This window comes from Pieris brassicae, chromosome 2 (assembly GCF_905147105.1).
Source record: "Pieris brassicae chromosome 2, ilPieBrab1.1, whole genome shotgun sequence".
In the NCBI taxonomy this organism is placed as follows: Eukaryota; Metazoa; Arthropoda; class Insecta; order Lepidoptera; family Pieridae; genus Pieris; species Pieris brassicae.
Genome location: NC_059666.1, coordinates 9,313,973 through 9,338,985, shown reverse-complemented (window position 1 = coordinate 9,338,985; position 25,013 = coordinate 9,313,973). Strand labels below are relative to the sequence as shown.

Here is a 25,013-nt window from a genome sequence, read left to right as displayed (position 1 = left end):
TATAAATTATATCGTTTCCCGGAACACCATTCAGTTGTGCCGATTCTCATCTTTCATTTCGTTTATTTTTGCAATTTGGCTCGTTTTTCATTCTATTGTTTTACCATTTCACACATGTTATTTGTAATTGCAGTGTTTTAAGAATCGTTGTTTTTGATGAGATATTCTACTAAAATTTATCAACGCGACATTGAAAGACAAATAGAACGCAAGTAAAACGAAAATTAAATATTTTACACTTCAAAATAGCAATAATAATTGCCACTCTAACATTTATATATTTGCAAGCTACACTTGTGTTACCTTAGATAAACCTGAATATCTAAATGCAAAAAACAAACTCGCAGATGAGAGCATAGAATAAAAAGTGCGAATTTGCGCGACTGGTCACAGACAGTCCCAATTAGTTGAGGCCAATCGCATCGGTGTGTTCTTCGAGCGTTAATTACAGATTCTCCCGACTTCACTGTGCTCTTCCGTCCTTCACCCTTCACCAATTAACGGCCAACGCTGAACAAGGCACTGTTAAAGTTCTCTTAACATTTTATTGCGTTTCAATGTTCACGCTAATGGGCTAATTGGTTCTTACTAACTGTTGATAGACGCTAAAGCTGTTCAGTGCTTGATTAGTCTAAAAGTTCAATACGTAAGTAGCGCATTATTAGCAATTCTAAGACATTTTCTGTAGTTTTAATACGGTATTATTTCTGTCCAGCATTGCATTAAGATTTTTCTGCATTAATGCAGGTCCGCTTTTTATCGTGCATTTTGAAAGCCTTTACGAGATTTTCATATTTGTCAAGTGCCGTCCACCGCTGAAACGAGACGACTTTAGCTATATTTGAGACCGGACTCAAGTGGTAGCGTCAAGCTTGTTTTCCTACGATAATGTATCCGTAAATATCCGACCCTTTACGCTTTCACGCTCGAGTTTATTTACCTAAACGTTTAATTAACACTTCAGATTTGGAGTGAAGCTGGCCATATTGATTCGTTCCAGCTGTGACATAACAACTCGTTTTCATATTGACCTTCTTTTATATCCGAGTATGCCGCAGTGATCTACTGTTTGACCACATACAGTGTCATGTTTATTTCTTGTTTACACAACCACTTTCTGAAAGCGATACCGTGATATCATCGTTCTAATGGCTTTGTCTACGGAATTTCCTAATAACTTTATCCACGGAGGTTATTGCAATATATCGTTTACTAAAGTTATCAAATTGTTGTCAGTTTATGTCATGTAATGATTTAATTTATTTGAGCTGAAAAGCAATTTAAAATACGTATATAAGTCAAAATACAAAACTTTAGAGAGAATTTATATTTAAATAGTAAAAGTACGGATAAATTATCTGAATAACAAGGCTCTTACGGGTAGGAAATTTAATAGGGCCGTCTGTGCAGCCTCGACATGGTTGAATTTCACGTACAGTTGAATCGTAGGTACCTTTGAGCGAAGCAGCAATGGCGTCTGGGGGGTCACGACTCCCCATCCTGTCTCCTGCATGCTGTGCAGTTTATATGCAGTTTCAAGTGCTTTCACTAAGTAGATGAAAAGTCTGTGTATGGTGTATACGTTTACGTTTCGAAATGTATAGAATTCCACGTTGTACGGTAAAATTGAAAGTGCAATTTGCAAATTGAAACGGCGTGTTGAAGTGTTAGGATTTGAAATGCGTTGGATTAAAAAGTAAATTTTTACTATTTTGTAATACTGAGGATAAGCAAATTTGTAATTTCCGATCGGATGCTTCGCGCATTGCGGATTGCAACGGGCCGGAGGAACTCGCTAGCAAATTGCACTCGATCCGCCGTCTCAGCCACCTGCCGCACCGCCTCCCTCCCTGACTTAATTTTGCTCCTAATACTCGTATTGCCTATCCGCTAAGTAATAAGGTTTCAAGCAATAAAGTAAAGCGCATCAGACGAGATTAATAAAATGAGAACGTCGCGCGCAGTCCTACTACTTGCCTGCTTCTCTGGAACTAATTTATCCTTTTATCCCTTAATTACTATATGTTCTTCCAACTATTTTTATATCTGTGACGTCTTTTTTGATTCGTAAAGCTTATGCAGGTGTTGTTTCGTGATCGGTTTTTGCTTGTAAAGAACAATGGCCGAGCGGCTACGCATTCCAGCAATATCACCGTTAATCGGTCCATAGACGTCGATGTGTTCATCTTCATTGCACATCGCAACCTAACTGGAAAATAATATATCGTTCAGATCGTTGTTTATCATTGTCAATAATGCAGTATTCCTTACTTTATTGACTTTTTTGTAGTGCTGAAGTAAAAAACAAGTAACATAATACCTGCAAATAATAAGGGCTTTATCGCTAACAAGCGATCTGTTCCAGGTAACCCTAGTAAGGGAAAAAGCTAAAAAAATAAATATGTGTAAAGTGCATGAAATTAAATAAAAAATATAGAACCTTAATCTAAAGTATTACAAAATAAATATTATTTTGAATTCAAAAGCTAATCTCATGGATTCATGGATGGCAATATAAAAGATAATGATATACAAGAATCACACAAGTCACGATTGACCAGGATAGAATATGGTTAAGAAATGTTTATGCAGAAGATTTTAAAAGATGTTAGGGAGGTAGCCTATCGTATGGCGTTCGGCAGCCTATTCCACAACTTAATGGCGGAGATCCTAAATGGATTGCCTTTTATAATGATATTGAATTTTAGACACGTATTGCAAAATAACTCAAGTATTTACAACTTTATTGCCGACATTGCATTATCAATTGGTTCAAGTTGTCAATTGTCGTGGGTATAATTCAAAGTAAAAACTTTATTGCATTCGATGAAATACTAAATGCAGACAGCGTTTGGCAGGTGGCCAGACAGGGAAACTAAAAAACAAGTGTGTGGACATGCCGCACCCAGCAAAGTCAAGGCGCGTCTACTGCATGCTGTCAAAATAAACGGTGTTTTACGTATTACTTAAACCCATTACTTGGTCACGCCCCGAAGGAGTGTCGATTTGGCTAATTAGTAATGATGCCATCACGAAAGTATTTGTTTTGCCAATTTTCGCTATAATTCATAAGTAAGCACGCAATTTTTGACCTTTTATTTAAATGACATACTAAATTTTAGTGATAATAGATTATTAAACGTGTCTATGGCAATGTTGTCTATGCTAAGTTGGGTTAAGTTTCTTTGACATTTGATCTAAGTTTATTAATTCCTTTAATAAAATATAAACAGCTATGCTCAGAACCATGCATAATGTCTAATTACAATTATTAAAAAAATGTACGATAATCACACACTGCCTGATGCTTCCCTGAATCTGGCATTTAATAATCAAGTCAATAGTATTCGTCGTTGCATCATCCTTTTTGATATATTGTTATAATTATTTATTCCACTACATATAGTTTAATGGGCGACTTGAGTGTTTAGTTATATGTCGAAATACGTCTAGTAATTGTGACTCAGGTGCTGTGGCATATATGTGGCACAAAGGCTGACTCACGCTAGTTTAAGTCTGAACAAGGACATCATAGGTGGCAAACATAAACATCGTTACCCCATATCCGACAGTTATTCACCATTGTGCTGCAACAAATTGCAGACAATAGACGTCGTAAGATGCTGTATGCTAAGATAATTGCGCTGTTATGAAATGTTGTATACTGGGGCCTTAGTCGAAAACTAAATTTGTATGAAAATGACAGCTTGTGTCGTGTCTTCGACTTTGTACACACAATACTGTTATCTGCATCTTGTCTATGCCCCCAGAGTTTTTTTGTATAAATTTTGTGCTTAGATACTAAACATGTCCATAGACAAAACTGAGGTCGTATATTTTTAATCGACTACAAAACCCAAGCCAACCGATCATGATGTGCGAGTGATTCGGCTTCGAAATATAATGAGTCATGCTTAACATTAGGCTAATATTGCTTCTTGAAGCTATGTATTTTGAATAAAGTTAATTTATTTCGTACTTAATGTGTAACCTGTATGGATGTCAGGATGTTTTCGAAATCGATGATACTTTAATACGATTGTCCTGTGAGGTGGTTTTCTTTTACGTCCCATTTGAGGGGCTACGGGGAGAGGGGTGGGGGGATAATACGTCAAAGATAAAACATAGTAATTAGTCAACCCTGATTTGATCTAAGTGTTAGCGATACTAAACGACAGTTATACGAGGGTCCCCTCGCAATTATTGTTCAAGGTCACTTATTCCCTCCAAAGACACGTGTGAAGGCGGATCTCTTGAATTGTTTATATTGAATGGCCCTTTAACAAATGTATTAGATTGCCAATGATAGTGTTATTAATAAATGGGTGACGTGTTTATTTATTTGATTCAGTGCAATCGAGATATGAGGTCCTACGTAAAATGACATGTAAAATCCTCAGGGTTGAATTGGCTATAAATCATAAATGTAAATAATGGCCGTTTTTATAACAAAATTTACTACGGAAATAAAACAAATGACCAATTAAATATAAATTGTAATATAAATACGTTACGTTATACGTTAATATAAAAACAAAACGATTTTATTAAGAGAATATTAATTATACGTTTTTTTTATACAGATGACTTGAAAGCAGTGACAAAGCGTCTGATACTTCAAGCGAAGCGGGAAGGCTCGGAGGACAATATCTCCATAATCGTTGTCTTCCTGAAGGACCCCCGAGATATTGCCGCCCAGAACTGCCCGCCCATGGAGCTTGGGTATGATTTATTTTTGCATAGTAGTTACATACGAAATTAATATAATAGTTGTGAACTATCATTTTCGCGAAGTCGGATAAAAATAACCGCCACCTGCGGGTTATCATTATCATAATGGATTCTAAAAAACTGGTCTTATGAGTTCATTCTATCTACTTAAACTGCCGATATCAGTATGACCTTTATCATGTTAGTCATTATTTGTATGAAAATGAAAGCTATGAAAGTGTTTTTTTTATATCTCCTATAGATTAAAAATAAAATCAAATTTATGAAAACGGAATATTTAATTTGATTGATTCTTGTCGTTGGATAAAATAGAGAAATAACCACACAATGGAAAACAATTTAGTTTTGGATATCGATTTAACTGTAAATATTATATATAGATAAACAACTCATAATATATAAACATAAATAAATCTTTAGAAATTAATTATTTTACGGCACAATTGTCATGAAGGACAAACAATGCTGAATCTTAAATAAACACCTTAGTGTAACGCTGACGAGTCGTGAAAAGAGCGAGAGAGAGAGAGAGAGATATATGTGACTGCCGTATGTCAAAAACGTACGTACGTATATGACATAAGAATTTTACCCTTAGTTCATTACTTACGAATTTAAAAATTAATAATATTACGGCACAATTGTAATAAAGGACAAACAATGGTGAATCTTAAATAAACACCTTAGTGTAATGCTCACGAGTCGTGAAAAAGAGCGAGAGAGAGAGATAAATGTGACTGCCGTATGTCAAAAACGCACGTACGTATATGACATAAGAATTTTACCCTTAGTTCATTACTTACGAGTTGGGGCTAGTTCTAATAAATTATTTTGTAGGCTGGACAACGCGGTGGTGAGCCCACCACTGCGCCCATTCGATGTCGACGACAAAGTCAATACGGTGGCTGAGGCCGCTGGTGGCGAAGACAACGGCGTCTCAGATAGCGACAGCGAGGATTTGGGACCTGAAACGGCAGTCGATGTGGACGCTGATGATGGAGATGTGGAGATGAGGAACCCAGCACCGCCCACTCCGCCTGCACATGCTGGTGAGAATGTCGCAAGTCCTTTTTATGAGTTTTAAATTGAAACTAAGATAATACCTAATTCGAATTTAGCATCTCCTCGACTTACGTTACTATTAAATTGATATTTGACATTTTAATCAAAAAATCAGCATATTTTTTTTGATAGAAATAGTTTTTAAAGATCAAACAACAATTAAGACATTTTGCATACATTTCGAATGAAGATATTTTTGTTATGGATAAATTAATTAAATTTTATTGACAGTGTTAAAAAAGGTTTTAAAGTTATTGTAGCCGTTTAGTCACTATCGTTTCTAAAAGAGTAAATACCTAAGAGGAAACCTGGTACAAAACAATAATGATAATTAAAATGAGTAATAGTAATACTTAAGTAAAGTATTATAAATATATTTTATGTCGTATAATATATGCTATATATAATTTCTGCGACGTGCACGTCCCGACGCCCGTTGTATTGGCGCATGCCGCGTGCCAGTGTTGCCAACTACAAGTCTTTCATGAATTTTTGAGGAATCTAACCGCAACGCCAAATTTAATTTTTATTATAATAAACAGTTATTTATATTGTAATAAACTAGAAAAGTTTTTTTACATAGCTCTTTATATATATATTTTTTTACTTATTCGCTCATAATGGCATCCCTCATATTTGATAATTACTTGATAAATACGATTAATGCGTATTAACGCTATGTCGAGCAAAATAAATACATTGTTATTTTAGTTTAAATTTAGAAAATATAAATTAGATACCAAAGAGGAATCTATAAAACGTTACGATGGTAACATTCTAGTCTCCTCAGTCTCCCCTCGCGCCCTATGCTCGCCCGTCGTACGACGTCCGACTGATTTCGTTTATCATTCCGTCCCGCTCCCGCCTCAGTCATATTTTGAACGCTCGTTGTGCATGTGCCGCTCTCATATCATTGCTACTTGCATTGTGAAATAATCAAGTTTTTGTGTAGAAAACTTAAATTATTTAAACGACTGAAATAATTTGAATATTATCGTATTGCTTCTAACCGTTCCTGGTACGTGATTTTTTAGTTAAATATTTACAAACATAAATAGTTTGTAATGTGGTTATTTTAGTGTTGATTCATGCCGAGCGGCGTTCTGGAAATAGAATTGTTGGATAACACATCCCTCCATAATTGTTTAAAGGATTCCCGCAGAGACCATATGAGTTATTGTAAATTGTTGTATTATTTAATGAAAAATAATTGAATCGGGCGTGTCTGGAACCTGTAATGGCGTCCTCCAAAGTTTCGCGAGTTTGAACATGATCGAAATTTAAATTCCGCGACCGGTAAATAGTGCTAGCACGCGGTTCTCGGCCGTTATTTGTCATTTATTTACCACAAAGTTTTATATTGTACTTTTCAGAGATTAAGTTTGAAATATTATATTCTAAGATCTAGTGAAAGCCGGTTTTAGGCGAGGGTGTGTCACCTGTTGATAGACAAGGGTTGTGTATTGTTCTTTGTCACCTGGTATTTGTTGTGTACTAAAATCATTGGAGTTTCTTTATCCTTAATTTTATGGTGTTGTGCAGTGGAGGCGAGCCAAACCGACGGCAATCTAGTGGATAATGTAGCTGAGAGTGGTGAAGACTCTGAGGACGAGTGGAATTACTTCAAAGGTGAAGGTGAACCTGAACAGAATCCTAGTGAAGAAGCAGACGAGGCACCCCGATCAGAGACTCCCTGTCAAGACAATGTATGTGATGTTTAGAATTTTTTTTAGTATTTAACATAGTTTTCGCAATTGATTATTTATATGTTTGGTATAGACATATCCTCAATTATTCTGCAAATATTCAATGATGAGGCAAATGCCTACTTTTTGCTGCTGTTGCATCATTTCTATGTAGAGCAACAAAAATGCTTGAATGAGAAAAATATATTTAATATAATAAAGCTTCTGCCAGATGTTGACCCCTATAATAGTGATAATGCTTTCCTTGTATTGAATAATACTAGGTTTTTTTAGTTTTTTATTATTGTCTAATAATTGTGACTATTACTAATAACTAGTTCTTTATGTAATGTATAACACTTTCATAAACTGCTTTAAAGACCAACATGCAATATTTGCCAATGATTGTGTAATAAAAAATTTCATGAAGTAAATATATATTGTAACAAAAGTAGTTTTTTCTTTATTTTAGTAAATATTCAACTTACTGGTCAAAATTAAAAGGTTTGAGAAGGAAAGTCTGAGATAGTTCATTAAAACTCTAAATGTGAATTTTCTTAGATATAATGTTGCTTGATAAGGTTTTATATTATGTAAAAATAAATTTAATTTTTTTTAAATATGTTTATAAATTAGGATAGAAAGGGTTTTTAAAGTGAAAAATCCTTTCCCTTAAATTTTTAGTTCCATATCCTAAAGCTTATTAAATGCTAAGATAACTTATCTTCACAATATTTTCTCCAATTTCAGTCAGCGTGGGAGAGTAGTTCTGTAGACATGAATAGTTCACCTTTGAACCCTGATGCCCCGGTGTTTGTCCCGGGTGGAGTGGCTGGTTCTGATGTCTTGCTGGCTGAGTCTCCACGTAAGCCTTTACCCATGGAGGACATTATAGTTCCTGATTGCAAGCAGTTTGAGACTGAAGCTGGTGGAAGACCAGCAGAGTTACAAGACTTGGATAATTGTGATCAGTTGAATGGTCACCATGTAAGTTAATATTTAACAAACTGTTTACAAGATCATTTGAGCTCTATTGTAGTCAGTAGTGCTTACTTAGGAGTTCAATCATCATTTGGTATGACTTCCTTTATTTCTTATAATAACTTATTGTGACTAGTGTCAAAAAGAAATTTTGATCAAAATACATGTACATTCTTTACAGAATATTTCAATTGAAGGTGTTACTGCACATCTAAATGGGAATACAAAATGTGATATGGAGAGTTTTGAATTTAATGGACTCGAGTCTGAAAAAATAAAGGATTCAAGTCTTATCCAAGAGTTTGAAAGGATACAAAAGGATACTACAGACTTCTGCAATATACAAGTTAGTATATTTGTCTAATAATATCTAATTTTAAAATATCACCTAAGAGTAAACCTGATCTCATATATTAATCTTAAGTTAGTTATGGATAATTATGAATAATTAGAGTTTAATAATAGCCAATATCAATTATAAGCCAATTTAGATAGTTAACTATTGCTAAAATATTAATATATTTTCATTTATTAATACATGACCTAACTAATTTATAACAAGTTTCTATTATTTCAGGTATTTCAAACACAAAGTGAAACCAATCCTTTCAGCATAGATGGCAATAATGATCTTTTTGAAAGGCTTAAAAATAAGGAAAGAGATCCCATGAGCATGAGCTTTTACCAGGAGAAGGATGATGACACATGTGAAAGATTCTCCAAACTAGAATCACAAGTTGATCTTAATTCAGTTCAACCACTACCAGATAGTGATGATGAAGACATAGAACAAAATGGAGGTTGTCAACATGGTGTAGAAGATAAAGAAAACATTCATCCAGAGCAACACAACAATTTATTTTCACTCATTAACAATGACATGGAACCTAACAATGATATATTAAGATTTGATGATAGAAATGATATTACAGAAAATAATCTTGATGAAAATGTAGAATGCCATGTTGAATGTAACAATATGCAAAACTATTCCAACATTGATTTTGAATGTAGCAATCAGGAGAATGTCATACCAACAGACACTCCTGAATCTCATAAATTACTTTTCGAACAAATTCCCGAAATTCCTGATGGTAAAAGTTCAGAATTAGGTTTTAGTAATGATGATCTGTTAGATCCATCTGAAAGTGAAAAAGATAATATAACACCACAAGATTTGTCTCAAGATGATGAAATGGAAATGAACCAGGAAGATACTGAAATGCAAAATGATATTCCATTTGAAGCCAATGAACATATGCAAACATTTATTGAGCATTCAGCAGATATCATTGAAAAAGAAAGTGAATTTGTGTCTGAATTAGAGTCTGATAAGCTCACACCAGAACCAACAGATACAACCGATTTCAATAGATTGAACTCTGAAGGAATTGAAAACAATATAATTGTAGATGTCCATCAGTCTGAAAAAGATGCGGATGAGTTTGAGACTGAAAATAAACCATGTGATAGTAATGATTTAGTTGGTAATAAAGAGGACACCCCAAAAATTTCTCTAGATAGTGGTGTAATCCCAATATCTGATACATTATCAACAAAAACTCCAGAGCCCGTAGATTTTATATCACAATCTCCACTTCCAGAGTCTGATCAAAATGATACAAATCTAACACAAAAGGAAGATTCGTTACCACGACAGTCGCCATTCCTAGACGATGTACTATGCAACTCGCCAGAACCTTCTGAAGCAGTCTCTGATGGCCTAATGTTTGGTTATTCATCTGTTATTGCACAATCACCTCTACCTTCACAATCACCACTCGTTCCTGAGGAAACACATTCGCCCATTCCACCCCAGGATATACCGCTGGTTCCTGCCGAAGTACCTTTACCAAGAGAGTCACCGGCTCCTTCTGAATCGTCACTTATGGATGAGCCTGAACACCAATCACCCCTTCCAGTTGATAACTCAACTCTCCAACCATTAGACGAGCCAGTTCAAGAAGATTTGCCCCAAGAAACCAGTGCTCTAGAAAGTGAATTTTCGCTCCAGGAATTAGGTCCTACCAAGTCTCCTGAACCACTTATGGAAACAGTTTCAAAGGAATCTTTACCGACTGAGTCTCCTCTCCCTGTTGAGGAATCTGTTCTTGAAGACACCCTTACAATGAATGAAAATATTACACCTAGACACTCACCTTTCCCAGTGGATGATTTTGTTGCAAGGGAGTCTCCATTGCTGGCACAAAAGGAATCTTTAGAAGACATGTTAACAACAGAATCACCGGTTCCTGTACAGGAATCCGTAGTAGCAGAATCACCTTTACCTGATCAGGAATCAATGGCATCAGATTCACCCATTCCTGTTCCGGAAGCAGTAGTGAGAGAATCCCCAGCTCCTTCACAGGAATTGGATGCAAGAGAATCCCCTGTTCCTTCACAGGAATTGAAAGTAAAAGAATCCCCAGCTCCTTCACAGGAATTGGAAGCAAGAGAATCCCCTGCTCCTTCACAGGAATTGGAAGCAAGAGAATCACACGTTCCATTACAAGAATTGGAAGCAAGAGAATCACCTGTTCCATTACAAGAATTGGAAGCAAGAGAATCACACGTTCCATTACAAGAATTGGAAGCAAGAGAATCACCTGTTCCATTACAAGAATTGGAAGCAAGAGAATCACCCATTCCAGTACAGGAATCAGTTGGAATAGAATCACCCGTTCTCGTACAGGAATCCATAGCGAGAGAATCATCTGTTCCGCTACAGGAGGAATCAGTAGCACGAGAATCACCCATTCTTTTGCAGGAACCGGAAGCAAGAGAGTCTCCTATTCCAGAAGAGCGGCTTCCCGTAAAATCATCTCTACCTGATATAAGTGATTCAATACCGCAAGATGTGCCCGTGGCGTCTCTAGAAGATTCGGTATTACCAAACGATGTGGTACAAAACGATTTACTCGTAGAAAGTTGCGTCGTGGTCGCCGGCGAGATTCCGAACCACGAGGAGCAAATTCGACCTGCGACGACTCCGCCACCCACGCCGGCAATCCTGACCGACCAAACGCAGAGCGACGCACCCATCGAGGCCCCAGTCGACCCGTTCGCGGCTACAGCTTTAGCCGGCGCAGTCGCTGCCGCCGCCGCTGCGGCCACCGCTTCCGTAACGTCGTCTAAAACCGCTGTCAAGAAACCTTCTCTCACCCCCACCGCTCGGCCGAAAACCGCCCCCAAAACACCCGCTAAGTCACCCGCCGCGGCGACCAAGCGACCGGTTTCTTCCACGACTCCACGAGCGACGGCGCCGAAGGCTCCCACCCCCGCCCCCGCTAAACCTTCCCCCAAGCCCTCTTCCCCGACGAAAGCCAACAAACCGCTCGCCCCGGCCGCCGCTAAGGCCGCACCTCGACCTGCTACGGCTCGAATGGCGACTAAGGCGCCCGCGCCTAAGCCGCCCACCGCCGCCAAAACGACCTCGGCCGCTCCTAAACCCCCGAGTGCGGCTGCCAAACCCCTCAGTGCGACTCCGAGAGTTCCGGCCTCAAAACCAGCCCCGCGACCCGCTACGGCTAAACCCGCCGCACCCGCTACTAAACCGCCCCCAATCACCAGACCCCCGCCCATTTCGGCGAAAACTATCACCAAAGCTACTACCGCAACAAAAACAACTGTCGCGGCTGCTAAGCCCAAAGCACCAGAGAAAAAACAGTTGACGAACGGTGACGTGAAACCAGCGGCCAAACCAGTTCCAAAAGCCGCGCCCGCTTCTCGTCCCGCGCCACGCCCCGCTCCGCGAGTGCCTGCCGCTGCTCCCGCTAAGTGAGTATTGTTACCGTGTCTATTAATTTACATTGAACCATCCAATATAATACTTTCTATAAAAGTTATAACACATTGTTATTTTATAAAATAATTATATTCTTTTTATTTGTGTATTTACCATACACACATATTAACAACCAAAAAACAAGAGTTTAGTACTCACATTAGAATACGTTTCAGGCCCGCAGCAGCAAAACCAACACGTACATTACTCGATAAACAGAGTAAAGATCTCGCCAACAAACGCATCACAGCTAAGACTGCTCCACCCAGGACTGCACCCGCTAAGGTATAATAACAAGGAATACTTCAGAGCTTTTACGTTTAGCTAACAACATTAACAATAAGTGTTATGGTTTAGGAAGGTATTGCTTGTTATTACTGTTTTGACACTGATCTCTTCCTCTACGTTTTACCATTTCTTAAATATTTTACGCTGTGCTTTAAACCAGCTTTAAACAAGCTTTTTGTTGATGAGGGAGCGTTCAAGTATTACGTCACGCAATTCTTGGAGATTCTTGACCCACAGACACACCCACGCATACACCCATTCTTAAGAGCATGTATGTTGTTGTACATATGTGGCTGCGAACTATCTTAAGCCGTTCAATTAACAGCCTAGACGTTTAACTAACGGCCTGAAAGATATTCAGCCGTAGCGTTAGTTACAACATTTAAGAAACTGGATTGCTAATGCTTAGGCCATTCGTATGATACAGTAATTATTTGGCAGAAATAAAAAAGATGAAACATATCACATTAAGATATTTCTTTTAAAATTAAATTGCTTAAGCTAAATTTACAATTATTGTCACTATAGTCTTCCATTGTTGTTCATAAAAGTTGTCGGTTGCCGACGCTATATTGAAAGTTAGAAGAGTTTCATTTCGAGTTTGAGAGTGGCAGAAATTGGAACTAAATTTATATGAACAGTCAACAGGCTAGGCAAGTAATGAAACGTCATCGATGCAAGGCATTTGCTTAGCTGTTTGATCAAATGGCTGAATATGATTCAGGCCGCTAGTTAAACGGCTAGGCTGTTAATTGAACGGCTAATTAAGCTAGTTGGCTGCGACACATAAATTTCTTGGAACTAGTCAAATCGAGATGATCGTTTTTATATTTAACTAGAAAAATCCCACTGTTTTCGAGCTGGTTCCAGGCAATAATAAAGGGTTCATGTTTATATATGAACCAAGTTTAATACTACCATGGGGTTAAATGTGATTTAAAAAGAAACTTAGGAAATATAATTTTCGTTTTATTTGACATAAAAATTCTATAAATAAATATTGACATGTATTTGAAGTTGGTTTATTTTTGTAATACTTTTTTTCTAAATACTAGTAATAAATTAAATTTTCAGAGCACCGTGGCAAGCAAAACAGCAGTGAAGAGCGTAACCAAGAAGGAGCTCGCCAAGCCCGAGATAATCCCGAACGGAATAAACGGCTCCGAGGAAGTGTGCAAGCCTCCCTCCAGCCCGCCCATGGACAACGCGCTGTTGCCGGATGTCATCGCGTGAATTTATTCCTAATTCCTTAATCGCTTCAATTTTGTGATTTTTCTATAAGTGTATAGATAAGGACGCGTTAGGTGCGTCACCGAGTGGCGCACGACTTATTTTAGTGGCTTCACAGTATGTATAGTCAAATAGTCACGCAAGCAGGGCTCGGACGTCGTCAATCCCGTTCATTTCTGCTACGACGTCTAGACTGACGATAACGAATGAGTTATGAAGTACATTGTGTAACTGCTTGAAGGTATCGACTGTGCTCATGTAAATATGTAGTCTTTGCATTATAAGAATGATTGTTTGTTAAATTTTTTATTTTGGATAATTTTATGTAATGCTGTTTAGTTTCAGTCCTTGTGAAGTGCGCAATCCTACAATGCAAAGACTGCATCGCGATACATTTATCCATTACGAATAGGTTTTATATTTCTGACGAACATTTTTAATTTATTTGAATTATTTAATAAAATCGTAAAGGACTGAAACGTTGTTTTATTTATGGACGGGCATTCGGCAGAGAACGATTTATACTAAGCGTACATTATTACTTAAAGTGTCAATGTTTATTATCATGGTGTTAAAAGTACTAAATAGAGCATTTTATTACAATAAATGGTTATATCACCACAATTTGTTTTTTTTTCGACACCCATTAATCCAAGTTATAAAATAAATCATTTTATTACATTACAGGCTATGATTATTATAATATTTATAAAAATTAAACTTGAGAGCATATGTCTTCATATTAGTGGAGATTAAAGATGGGGGAAGCGTAAGTCAGAGTTACGTAGATTGTCAGCAATCCATCTCTCGGCTTGAGCAGTCATATCCTCATCGAAGTAGTCTCTCCAACCACCGGCTTTGCCTACAAAAATATTCAATGAAATCGCATTTTTTTAACTTATTAATAAACGAGAAATAATAGACCACGGGCTTAGTCAAGATGCCTTAACAGTAGTGTATGTAGAAAGTCGAAAACTGAATTTGTATGAAAATGACAGTTCGTGTCGACGGTAGTTACAATGAAACTACGTTTGAAATTGGACGGATGTAATAGGCGTATCATGCCTACGTGTGTTGGATTAGAGATTGACCGTCTTTTCTTCTTGTTACTTCTTCATATTAACCCCGTATTTGTTCCCATGGTTTCAAAATGTTTATTTTAGTCTTACTTTGTCACTATTGCACCATACATTAAACACAACACAGTATCTTTTGTCTATGTTTATATTTATGGCTAATATTAAAATTCAAAATGGGTATTACATTTAATTTAAATTACCTTTTCTGATAAACTCTTTATTGCCAACCATAATCCCGAGTTCCTTCATGACGTCATAGTTCACGGAATTGTTGTTCTTGAAACTTTCAATACTGAGATGATCACAAAGGTGTTCAATCTGTAAGTCGCTGTAGTTCTTGCCAAAGAAATCGGCTACCCGACGCACTGTTCCCGGCAAATCCTTAAATACAAAATGATTTTTTTACAAAACATTTTTTATTTCGAATTATTATTATTATAGGGTCGGCTTTGTACTGTAATAATTCATTGGCAGACAAGACCTTGAGACTTGAGAGCTACTTAATGATATATACCCAGTGTCTTGCCATTACGCTTCGCAAATTCCAATACGCACGATTTTTAATGGATTGATGGATTTTACTAAGTCCAAATTTTCTGCCATTGAGATTAAAAAGATTAAGATTGTTAGTGAAGGTATAGTTTTGAATCGATAGGGAAAATTTTGGTACTAAGAATGTGGGCGAAGAAATTGCGTTTTAGGGTAGTTTGCTGCGTTGTGTATGATGTGTTGTGGTCGGTGTTTGTTCACAAAAAAGTCTGCATATTATCATAAAATATAATATAGCAGACATGATATAATCAATTTCAATAGTAACTAATTAAGGTATAAAAAAGCCCATGTAAGGTATCATACCTTTGACAGCTCCTCATAAAAGAGGAATAGCAAATTTGGATGATGACGTTTTTCCCACGCTTCTTTTAAGTGTTCGAAAAAAGGTGTCCAGTGGTCTGAAATGTTAGATAGAATTTGAGTTTATATCTTATAATATTCTGTCTTGGAGAATGTAGCTTATAAAACAGTCTTATGTATAAGTATAAAATTTTGGTACAATACTTACGTAAGTCATTCATAAAACAATTCCAAAACAGTTTGAAGTCTCCCATATATCCCTGTGTCCTCATAGACTTATTTAAGTGATAGAAGGACACTGCAACATCACGCGGATCTCTTGCAACGTAAATCATTTTTCCATCCAATATATTAGGCGGAAATAGCGATAGCGGCAAATGGCTTTTAATAAATCGTGGTGAAGGAGCCTCAGCCAAGAGTTCTGTTCCAGGCTTTGTGACCATTCTTAGGAGCTCCAATTTACTTTCATCGTGACTATTTTCTTCTATAAATTTTTGCATATTTTCCGGGTGGACGCATACTGAAAATCTGTAAAAAGTACATAAATTATTTTGAACTCTTTTATTGTGTTTATTGTTAGTGCATTTAATGCAGATTTTTAGGCAGTGAAATGTTCCGGAAGTGGAACCAAAATTGGCTAAAATAAACGAAGCTGAACTATCTGTTTTTATGACTTAATAAATGTGTGTTCTATATAGATGTAATATGATAATAAAGTTTATTTGATTTATTTAATCACATCTGTGAAGTCATATTTAATTGACGCTATATTATAGGCAGTGAAAGAATGAAAGTAGAATAAATACCGTGCAGACAGGATAAGTTATAGTGAGATACTTGAGCAGTGTGGGTTAAAAGAGGAGGTAGTGTCAAGGATACGAATGCTTAGGTGGTTTGTCCATGTGGAGTGGATGTATAAGAAGCGGTTAACACCAAGATTATATAAGGTAAACGAGGCTGGTTCGGGTTGAGTAGACCTGGATGTAATCCAGGAGGTACTAGACAAGACAAGATAAGCTAAAAGTACCTATAACGGACGAGCATGTTTGATAAATGTCATGAAAGTGGGTGAAGCGATAGATGTAGATAAGTCAGGACCTGTCGTCGCTTATCGGGCAAAAGGCGTGATGATATAAATAAATATATAAATAAGTAAATAGCCTATACAATATTAAAATCAGTTTGCGACTTCGATTTGCCGGAATTTAAATATCCCCTCCGACGCATTTTTCACACCAAAATAGTGGAAAATTAAAATGTTGGGTTTGCTACGATAACGAAGTAACTAAGTTGGTTAAAATACAAAATAGTATGAACGTACATTGTACTTAAAACACACATAGATAATTACGATTGTGTTTTATCTATTATTAACATACGTTTAAACGTAATTACTATGTAATAAGGCTTACTCTAAAAACGGATATCTTTCCGTTAGTGGTATAGCGTTTGACGTTTCGTAGTCCAAGTCGTTGGCTACCATCCAAACTAGTTCTTGGGTCCATGTGGTGCCTGTAATGGAAATGAAAAAATATTAAAAACATATCAATAACTCAGGGCACGATAACCGTTACTATAAGTAATAGTGTCAATCGTTTGTATTGTCAAATTTTTTAATTATAAAGTAAATTCACATATTGGGTATAGTTTGCCTGCACCTTGAACTCGCCAGTAACCGAAACCTGAATCAAACACTAAACCACAGTTGCATAGTCACTAACGTAGACTACAGCTGAAGGTAAAAAACTATTACCTCGGAAGGTTTTTTAGAAGAACGAGGTCACCTATACATAATGTTTTATTTCTATCATATCTGTATGAAATTTCAACAAGTGCACTTACCCGATCTCGGATAGCTCGTCACAAAAATATCGCTCGGTCTTATTGCCATGTTATAAAAATTTGCGGCTTCTTGTTTAAATTTATGCGGAAAAAAGTAGCCTTTGGGACCCACTCGAACAAATCCTGTCATTTCACCTGAAATAAATACGTAAATATATATCTATTATATGAAAAAAATTGAATAGTGTCGTAGTTAGTCACACAGTACGAGTATATTATCTTTATTATGGGCAATAAAGCTTGCTAATGGAACGGTAAAATGTTCTGACTAGTTCAAGATCTACATTTTTCGTATTAACTGGAACTAATATAAGTAAACACTATCTAGTAGAAGTAAAGTAGCCGACAAACGACTTACTGTTTATTTAAAATAAAACTAAAATAATTTAATAAAATTACCTTTATTCATTATAAAAATGGATTTCAATATGTGGGATTTGTAACCCTTGTAAGTTAAAAAATTACCTGTCTCAGCTCTTCAATAACAAACTTAATAATTAATTCCATAACAGATTGTTTTTAATTTCGATTACAATTATTTTTTATACTACATACAGAGCTGGTGCTTTCCTGGCCCAACGAATAAGAATCGCAATACAGAGAGGAAATGCTGCCAGCGTTAAAGGTGCCACTTTTAAATTTGTTTTTATTTTCTTTTAAATAATTTTTATTTTTACTTTGTACGTTAAGAAAATTGTAAATACATTTCAGAATTCTTAATTTTTTGTTAGTTGTGAGCCGGTTGATATTAGACAGCCTATTTAATTTATGGTAGTTGTAGTCTGCCTGCATTTTGCGACTGGCGAGCTCTGACTGACGACGATAATCCTATTTCTTTTTATATACAGCCTACGAGCAAAGGGGAGCGCTCGGTGTGCTTTTAAAACTATTTGAATACGAATATTAAACATCTCAACACAATAACTTTGTTTTCAGTTTATTATCTAAACGCTTGCGATTAATTTGACGGACCGACTGAAAATGAAATCGATATTCAAGGATTTATTTCATATGGAACTTACAATAAAATCTTGGTTGATTAATCCAATATAAAAATTATAATGTATTTTGAATAAATACAGCGGCGGGCGTTTGAAAATTGGGCATTGTTATGCATGAATACTCATTTTTATATAAAAAAAATATATTTTAAAAAGGCACGCTTTAATGCATTTCCTTGTCCATAGATAGGTTCAGACAATCTAATAGAAACCTTCACGGTCAATAAAGCGAAGGTTACTACAGTAGTTATCTTATTGATTGTTAATAGATTGTTAGTTAAAAGTAGGAGTAATTTTTAACTCAACTTTTAGATTTTAGATTAAAAAACAAATACATAGGCAGTATTCGGAAAGTTCGTACGGTTGTTGCGTGTAATAAATAACACATAGATATTGATTTACTTGAGAGAAAGTACATTACGTAACAGCATCACATTAGCATTTAAGTAATATAATACCATTTACTAGACCTTACTCCTCGGGAATAAGTACTTTCCTAAAACTTCTATATTTTTTGGACAGACATTTGGCCACAAATCCTTCTGATGTTAAACGATATATGGCGTATTGGAAGGCACGCCTCTCCAGGAAAGCCTCTGGCTTTTTAATCGCCGCTTAAATATTATAAATTTTGTCTCTGAAAGGTTGGAATATTAGTACTTAATAGCGGATTTTTTTCCAAAACTATCTATAAAATTACTCTACTAGAAGTCGTGGTTGTTGCCCACGATACTCAATATACAGTAGTTAAAATAACTATTTAATCCAATATATTTTTGATATACGGGAGTCATATGACGCTATGTTCTTTCACCTTCTTTCTAACTAAGCGAACTATTTAACAATTCTATTGTAGTTTTAAACCGAGTGATGTTATTTGAATTATCCATTATATCTAGGTTTAGAATGGGTTATCTACTTGCCTATTCAAGGTAAGTATGATTTCGTAATTGCCCGTATTATATAGTAACTTGTATCCTACCTCTCAGGGGTTAGATTTAGTTTTGGGGTCACAGATTAAATTTATAATAATGACCCGAAGCATGGTCATTTTAAAAATATTTGTTCTTATGTGTTTGAATTATAAATTAGCTGAAATATAGTGCTTATTTATTATAAACATTGCGATTATTGAGAGAGAGAGAGGTAGTAGTTCAACGTACGACTCCCATCTCTGAGGTCGTAGGTTAGTCTATGTACTTTTGGACTTTTTGTCTATGTGCGCATTTAACATTCGCTCGTTCAGTGAAGGAAAACATCGAGAGGAAACCGGCTTGCCTTAGACCTAATAAGTCGACGGTAATAAGTATTTTAGGCACAGATCACCTACTTGCCTATTAGAAATGACTATTGCGATAATTGAGCTGCATGTAGACTGACAAATGCTTTAAAACATATACATATCGCAAACTCTACTGATGTTAACTGGAGTCGTACATCAAAGAAATTATTTTATTACAGCAACATATTAAGTGTTTTGTGTTTAACAACAACGGTCAATAACATGAGATAAAACTAATCAGTGCAAGAGATTTAAAATAGTGATACAACTTACCGGCGTCTTTAAGATACGAATTGGTGTCACAATAACAATAGATAAACAAATTGTTAGCAGTAAATATCTAATAGTTATCTAAACGATGAAATGTTTTAAATTCATTACTTGTTTTTTTTTGTAATCGATATATTTTTGAATCTCAAATTAAATGAGTTGAAACAGCTCATAAGAGTACGTTTAGTAGTTACGATAAGCAATTATAAAATGTTGTATATAATAGACAATTTGTGTTATTTTATTATAGTAAAAGATTTTTTTTCATTATTATTAAGTATTGTATGAATTAAATTTGAATTTCTAGTTTTCTATCATAATTTAATTCTTTCCATTGCATCAACAATTAATCTTAGTCTTTTTATAAAAAATAATCAACCATTTATGTAATAAACAGAGGTGTATACAAATAATTAATTCCTTTCCTTAATAATTATTATACTGTATTGTTTTTAGGTCACGAACCGATACCAAAATATCGAATTTGAATAAATACCGCTATTCAAATTGAGGGCAAATGTGTCCTACAAAATTATCTTCATTATAAACCTAATTGTATCGACAAAATCAAGGGCCACTTTAGTATATCTGTCCAGTTATGTTAATTAATTTTTTATAAGTTTACCTAATTTAAAAAATAACACGCATTGATAGTTTTTTATTAATTTTCTTTGTGCAAGTTAAGTATCATTACATTTCTATTATTTACAAAGTAAAAATAAATAATTTACATATTAAACTGTCACAAATTATTCAATAGAATCATACCTGTGAAATACTTCATTAACATTTTTGATGTCTCCTCCTCCACATCGGTTATTTCAAATGGGTAATTTGTTTCAGGCATATTTACCAAACTGTGCGTTTGTCTTGTTCCTCGGTCGGCACTAAACTGATTTCTTATCCGGTCACTGATGCATAATAAACAAGTTGTTTATATAGATAATGTTAATATTGTATCTACGTAATGTTGTAGCGAGTTCAGATTTTTATAAAATTTCTTTATAGAGAATAATGGTGTTAAAATTTTGAATTAAATAAAATGTATTTTTTAACTGTCAACTTGAGAACTGTGGCAGTCTCCCGCCTAATCAGAAAAGTACTCGAATGCTTTTAATATAATAATTTCCGCTTTTGTCTTTTTAATAAATAATGTTGTTAAACACTTTTTCGTCTAAAATCGAATTAGTATACTACTTTGTGCACGGCCTAGATACTTTGAATTCAACGTTATAGTGACTTTCACTCAACACTTTCATTCATATAACCAGATCCATACTCGCGAAGGTCGTAGTGTCAACTATTATTTTACTCCCTTACAGAATTTCGAGAATTTATTTCAAATGCATCTAATCTATAGCAAAGAAATTGTACTAAATTTAATGTCCGATTAACTTATGAGTAATAAATAGATACATAGAGTGCAATGCAATTTTGAGCATGAAGTTAAGGTTTTATAATCGTACAGTGAGTGTTTTAACGCGAGACGTGAGTAGTATGGATACCCGGGGACTGCCTCACCTCAAATTTCCTCAACCTCATCATGAATTTCTGGGCAGGGTTCCATCCACCTTGAGCACCAGATCTTCCCTCAAGCTGTAAAATCCCGCCAAGACTGCAAAACGTTAAATAAATATTCTTTAGTCTAGCGTGAGCAAAACATCCATCGCTGTTCACTGACTACATTTCGCGCTTGACGACATCCAAGCACGGCAGAGTTATAGATACTAAATTTATTGGTTCCACTCTACTCTTTGCCATGACTAGTGACTCCTTCATATATTTATTTCCTATTACAGCACACCAGTTTACAGCTCCAACATACGCGGTCTGGCTTGCATCCACGAATATATGCATCTCTAGATTTTTTCACCGAACAACCTGGATAACAACGAGGAATGTAAAGGTTCTTTAACTGTTTCATATGACCTAGCCAATCGAGCCATTCCCCTTGCGGGCAAAGTTATCGGTGTAATAAGATCCAAGTGGTCAAAAAGAGACAACAACTTTTAGGAACTCTCGTTTAGTGGGTCGCTTGGTCCCTTCAAGTACTTCTTGATTAGCCTTTATCACTGGTTCTCCAAACAAGGCCCAAAGTCTTTTCCAACGGAGATAATGAGCTATTTTGAAGCTTGACTTCTTGTCTTTTATTCTGGAGTTGCGGCTCCATCTCGGCTATAACTTCAGGTTAGTTACTCGACCATTTTTGTAAATCAATTTACCTTGACGGTGCACAAAACTGACTTCTTTTGCTATACGCTTAGTTTCTTCCACAGAATCAAAACTTTGGAGATAATCATCCATGAAATGATTACGACAAATTGCATCTGCAGCTTCAGGATACTCCCGTCGATATTCTTCACCATTTAGATTTTTTATATAAATGGTAGTACAAGGTGAGGACGCCGCACCAAAAATTACACTTGTCATATGATACTCTTGAGGTTCATTATCTCGTCTATCACCTCGCCATAAAAGTCCATTCCTGTCCTCAGTCCTAATTTTGATTTGAAGAAATATCTCTCGAATATCTCCTGACACAGCAATCGGTCTTTGTCGAAAGCGCATCGAAACTCCAGGTAGTGGATTTTAACAGTTTAACAGATCTGGTCCAGTAAGTAACATGTCATTCAAAGATATCCCATTCGTTTTAGCAGCAGCGTCCAGAACGATTCGCGGTTTCAGTTTGATAGATTAATCAGAGCGAAATGTGGTAAGTATCTGCAACAACCGATTGGTGATTAAGATTCAAACTATCTATTTTATGCTCCTTATCCGTGTGAAGACCATTAATATAGAAACCCACTCGTCTTGAACTGGAAGCCTTTGTACGTGCTCCTGCCACCCCTACAATAATAAAAGACTCTTCTGGATCTGTAAGTCCTATATCAGATACCCTACTCTTTTACTAACTATATTTCTTACTATCAGTTCATATTTGTACCGATGAATTCATTTAAACCCTCAACATAAGTAATGAGTACAACATAAGTATTTATAAAAAAATAATGAAGGTAAATAAAAACCATGTCATATTCGTTTACACTATATTTTATTATTCTTAATATACTAATAATTACATAACTGATTGCTTAACTACTATAATGCACACATACATTTTTGTTCTTATCTATTTCTATAATATTTGAAAACTCTGCGTAAACTACACAGTTAATTGTTTGAGTGATTTCAGTCAATGCGCTCTCGAATCTTAATTCGCGAAATCTTCAATAAACTTCGTGTCTTCCGATGAAATAAGTTTTGGGTTATGTAAAAAACACTCAAATTTTTATGGTGACCACCTTTTGTAAATATATTAACAACTAGATCATCAGATTCTCTCATTAAGTCATCTATTATAATCAAATATGGATTTTTACCATCAAACATATGCAATTCCGGTAGTCCTTGGTGGTAATTTACTCTGGGTATCTTATATAGCGGCTGCATTTCATCATAACACCATTGCATTTTTGAAAAAATCTCGTTATATATACTATTTTTATTCTTAATGAAATTTGCAACAAAGTTAGATTTTCCACATCACTAATTCATTTTACTTCTGTCTTCATCAAGGAAAGGAATAAAACTAAGTTGGTATTTTAAAAACAATTCAATCAATCCGTTTAAAAAGTGTTTTCTTAATGTGTAAAAGCTATGTTAACAAAAGTATTATCTATCATTAATTTATTTATATGAAATATACAGAAAAATGTAAGTATAAAAATACAATATTAATGTATATATGTAAAACACAAATCTATTTTACATAAAAATGTACAGTGCGTAATATACAATAATGATTAACCTAATTACATACTAATGATTTTGTAATGACCTATAGGTAACGTATCAATTTTGTTTGGTAAAATGTACCGCTTAGCGTCATTAAAAGATAAACATATCTTATTTATTTCCTGTGTAAAAATTGTATGTTGTAATAATCTAAACCGATACATTTTACAATAATTATAGTTATTTAAGGTTATTTTTTTGTAATACATTTATTTAAACCCTTCGCTTTCGTCACCACCTTGTCATCAACTTGTAATGAATTTTAGATCTTAACGATTCCTACGAACTATGTAAAAATTCTGCCGTTATTCTCATGATGTAACTTTTTTTTGTTTAATTTTGTGAAATTAAAAATATTATTTTCATCATAATCAGATGTATCAAAATATGTGTTAATATTGGGTTTATATCATCATAAAAGTTATTTGATAAATAAGACTATCGGTATCTGTATACTTATAAGTAAAATGTGGATAATAAATGCAAAGGACACTCAATACCCTCTGCAATTTTAAAATATTTTTGAAAAAGATAAGAACAGAAATTTATGTGTATTATGAAGGATTTTTAAGGAGGAATTGTTGCATGTGGTCCCTTCACATAGCGTTACGGTTTAGGTTTATCTATCACCGGTGAGTGGAGAGTACTGCTTGGTATATGTATACTACAAATTCAAGGGGATGAGAAGACTTCCTTAGAAATGTTACTTGGATTTAGTGAATAATGATATGGTGCTAGTAAATTGTATAGATATTGTTACGAAGACGGGTCGACTGCATGTTTCTAGATTTTTCCACTAGTTAGAGAACTTTTCAGCAGGCTGTAATATGATTTCTGACCGTTTCAGGAGAGGGTCAATCACATATTAGAAAATTGTAATTTTCATAATGTTACCCTAGTTTTCAGGAAGCTGAAACCTTTTTTCAGTCGGTTTCAGAACATGTGTAGTCGAGTGGTACAGTTTTCAGGAGACCCGTTTTCAGGCGTTTTCAGGCCTAGTTATACCCCTTTGATGAAGGAATATTCTACACCGAACTTTCTAGGTGTGAGACAAGGACGAAATGATACGAGAGAGAGAGAGAGAAGATCAGAACTTTCTCGAAACTAGACGAGCACTCTAGAACGCCGTAC

At 35.3% G+C, this 25,013-nt stretch overlaps 2 protein-coding genes across 2 annotated transcripts in view; one reads left to right on the top strand and one right to left on the bottom strand.

Moving 5' to 3' along the window:
* LOC123720051 (titin-like) overlaps nucleotides 1-14,240 on the top strand; it is an 83,617-nt gene extending 69,377 nt beyond the window's left edge. The window contains exons 8-15 of the mRNA XM_045676493.1: nucleotides 4,584-4,722; nucleotides 5,569-5,780; nucleotides 7,336-7,499; nucleotides 8,229-8,465; nucleotides 8,641-8,805; nucleotides 9,037-12,236; nucleotides 12,420-12,528; nucleotides 13,606-14,240. Of these exons, the coding sequence (XP_045532449.1) occupies nucleotides 4,584-4,722; nucleotides 5,569-5,780; nucleotides 7,336-7,499; nucleotides 8,229-8,465; nucleotides 8,641-8,805; nucleotides 9,037-12,236; nucleotides 12,420-12,528; nucleotides 13,606-13,764 (4,385 nt within the window). The 3' untranslated portion in view covers nucleotides 13,765-14,240. The remainder of the gene's footprint in view (nucleotides 1-4,583; nucleotides 4,723-5,568; nucleotides 5,781-7,335; nucleotides 7,500-8,228; nucleotides 8,466-8,640; nucleotides 8,806-9,036; nucleotides 12,237-12,419; nucleotides 12,529-13,605) is intronic.
* On the bottom strand, nucleotides 13,818-20,981 carry LOC123720052 (sulfotransferase 1B1-like). Its single transcript, XM_045676495.1, has 7 exons — nucleotides 20,856-20,981; nucleotides 17,535-17,669; nucleotides 17,105-17,204; nucleotides 15,901-16,220; nucleotides 15,696-15,790; nucleotides 15,041-15,221; nucleotides 13,818-14,623 (listed from the first exon to the last, which is right to left on the bottom strand). The coding sequence occupies exons 1-7, from the start codon at nucleotides 20,932-20,934 to the stop codon at nucleotides 14,514-14,516; spliced, it is 1,020 nt and encodes a 339-aa protein (XP_045532451.1). The 5' UTR covers nucleotides 20,935-20,981; the 3' UTR covers nucleotides 13,818-14,513.
* Between the last annotated feature and the right edge of the window lie 4,032 nt (nucleotides 20,982-25,013).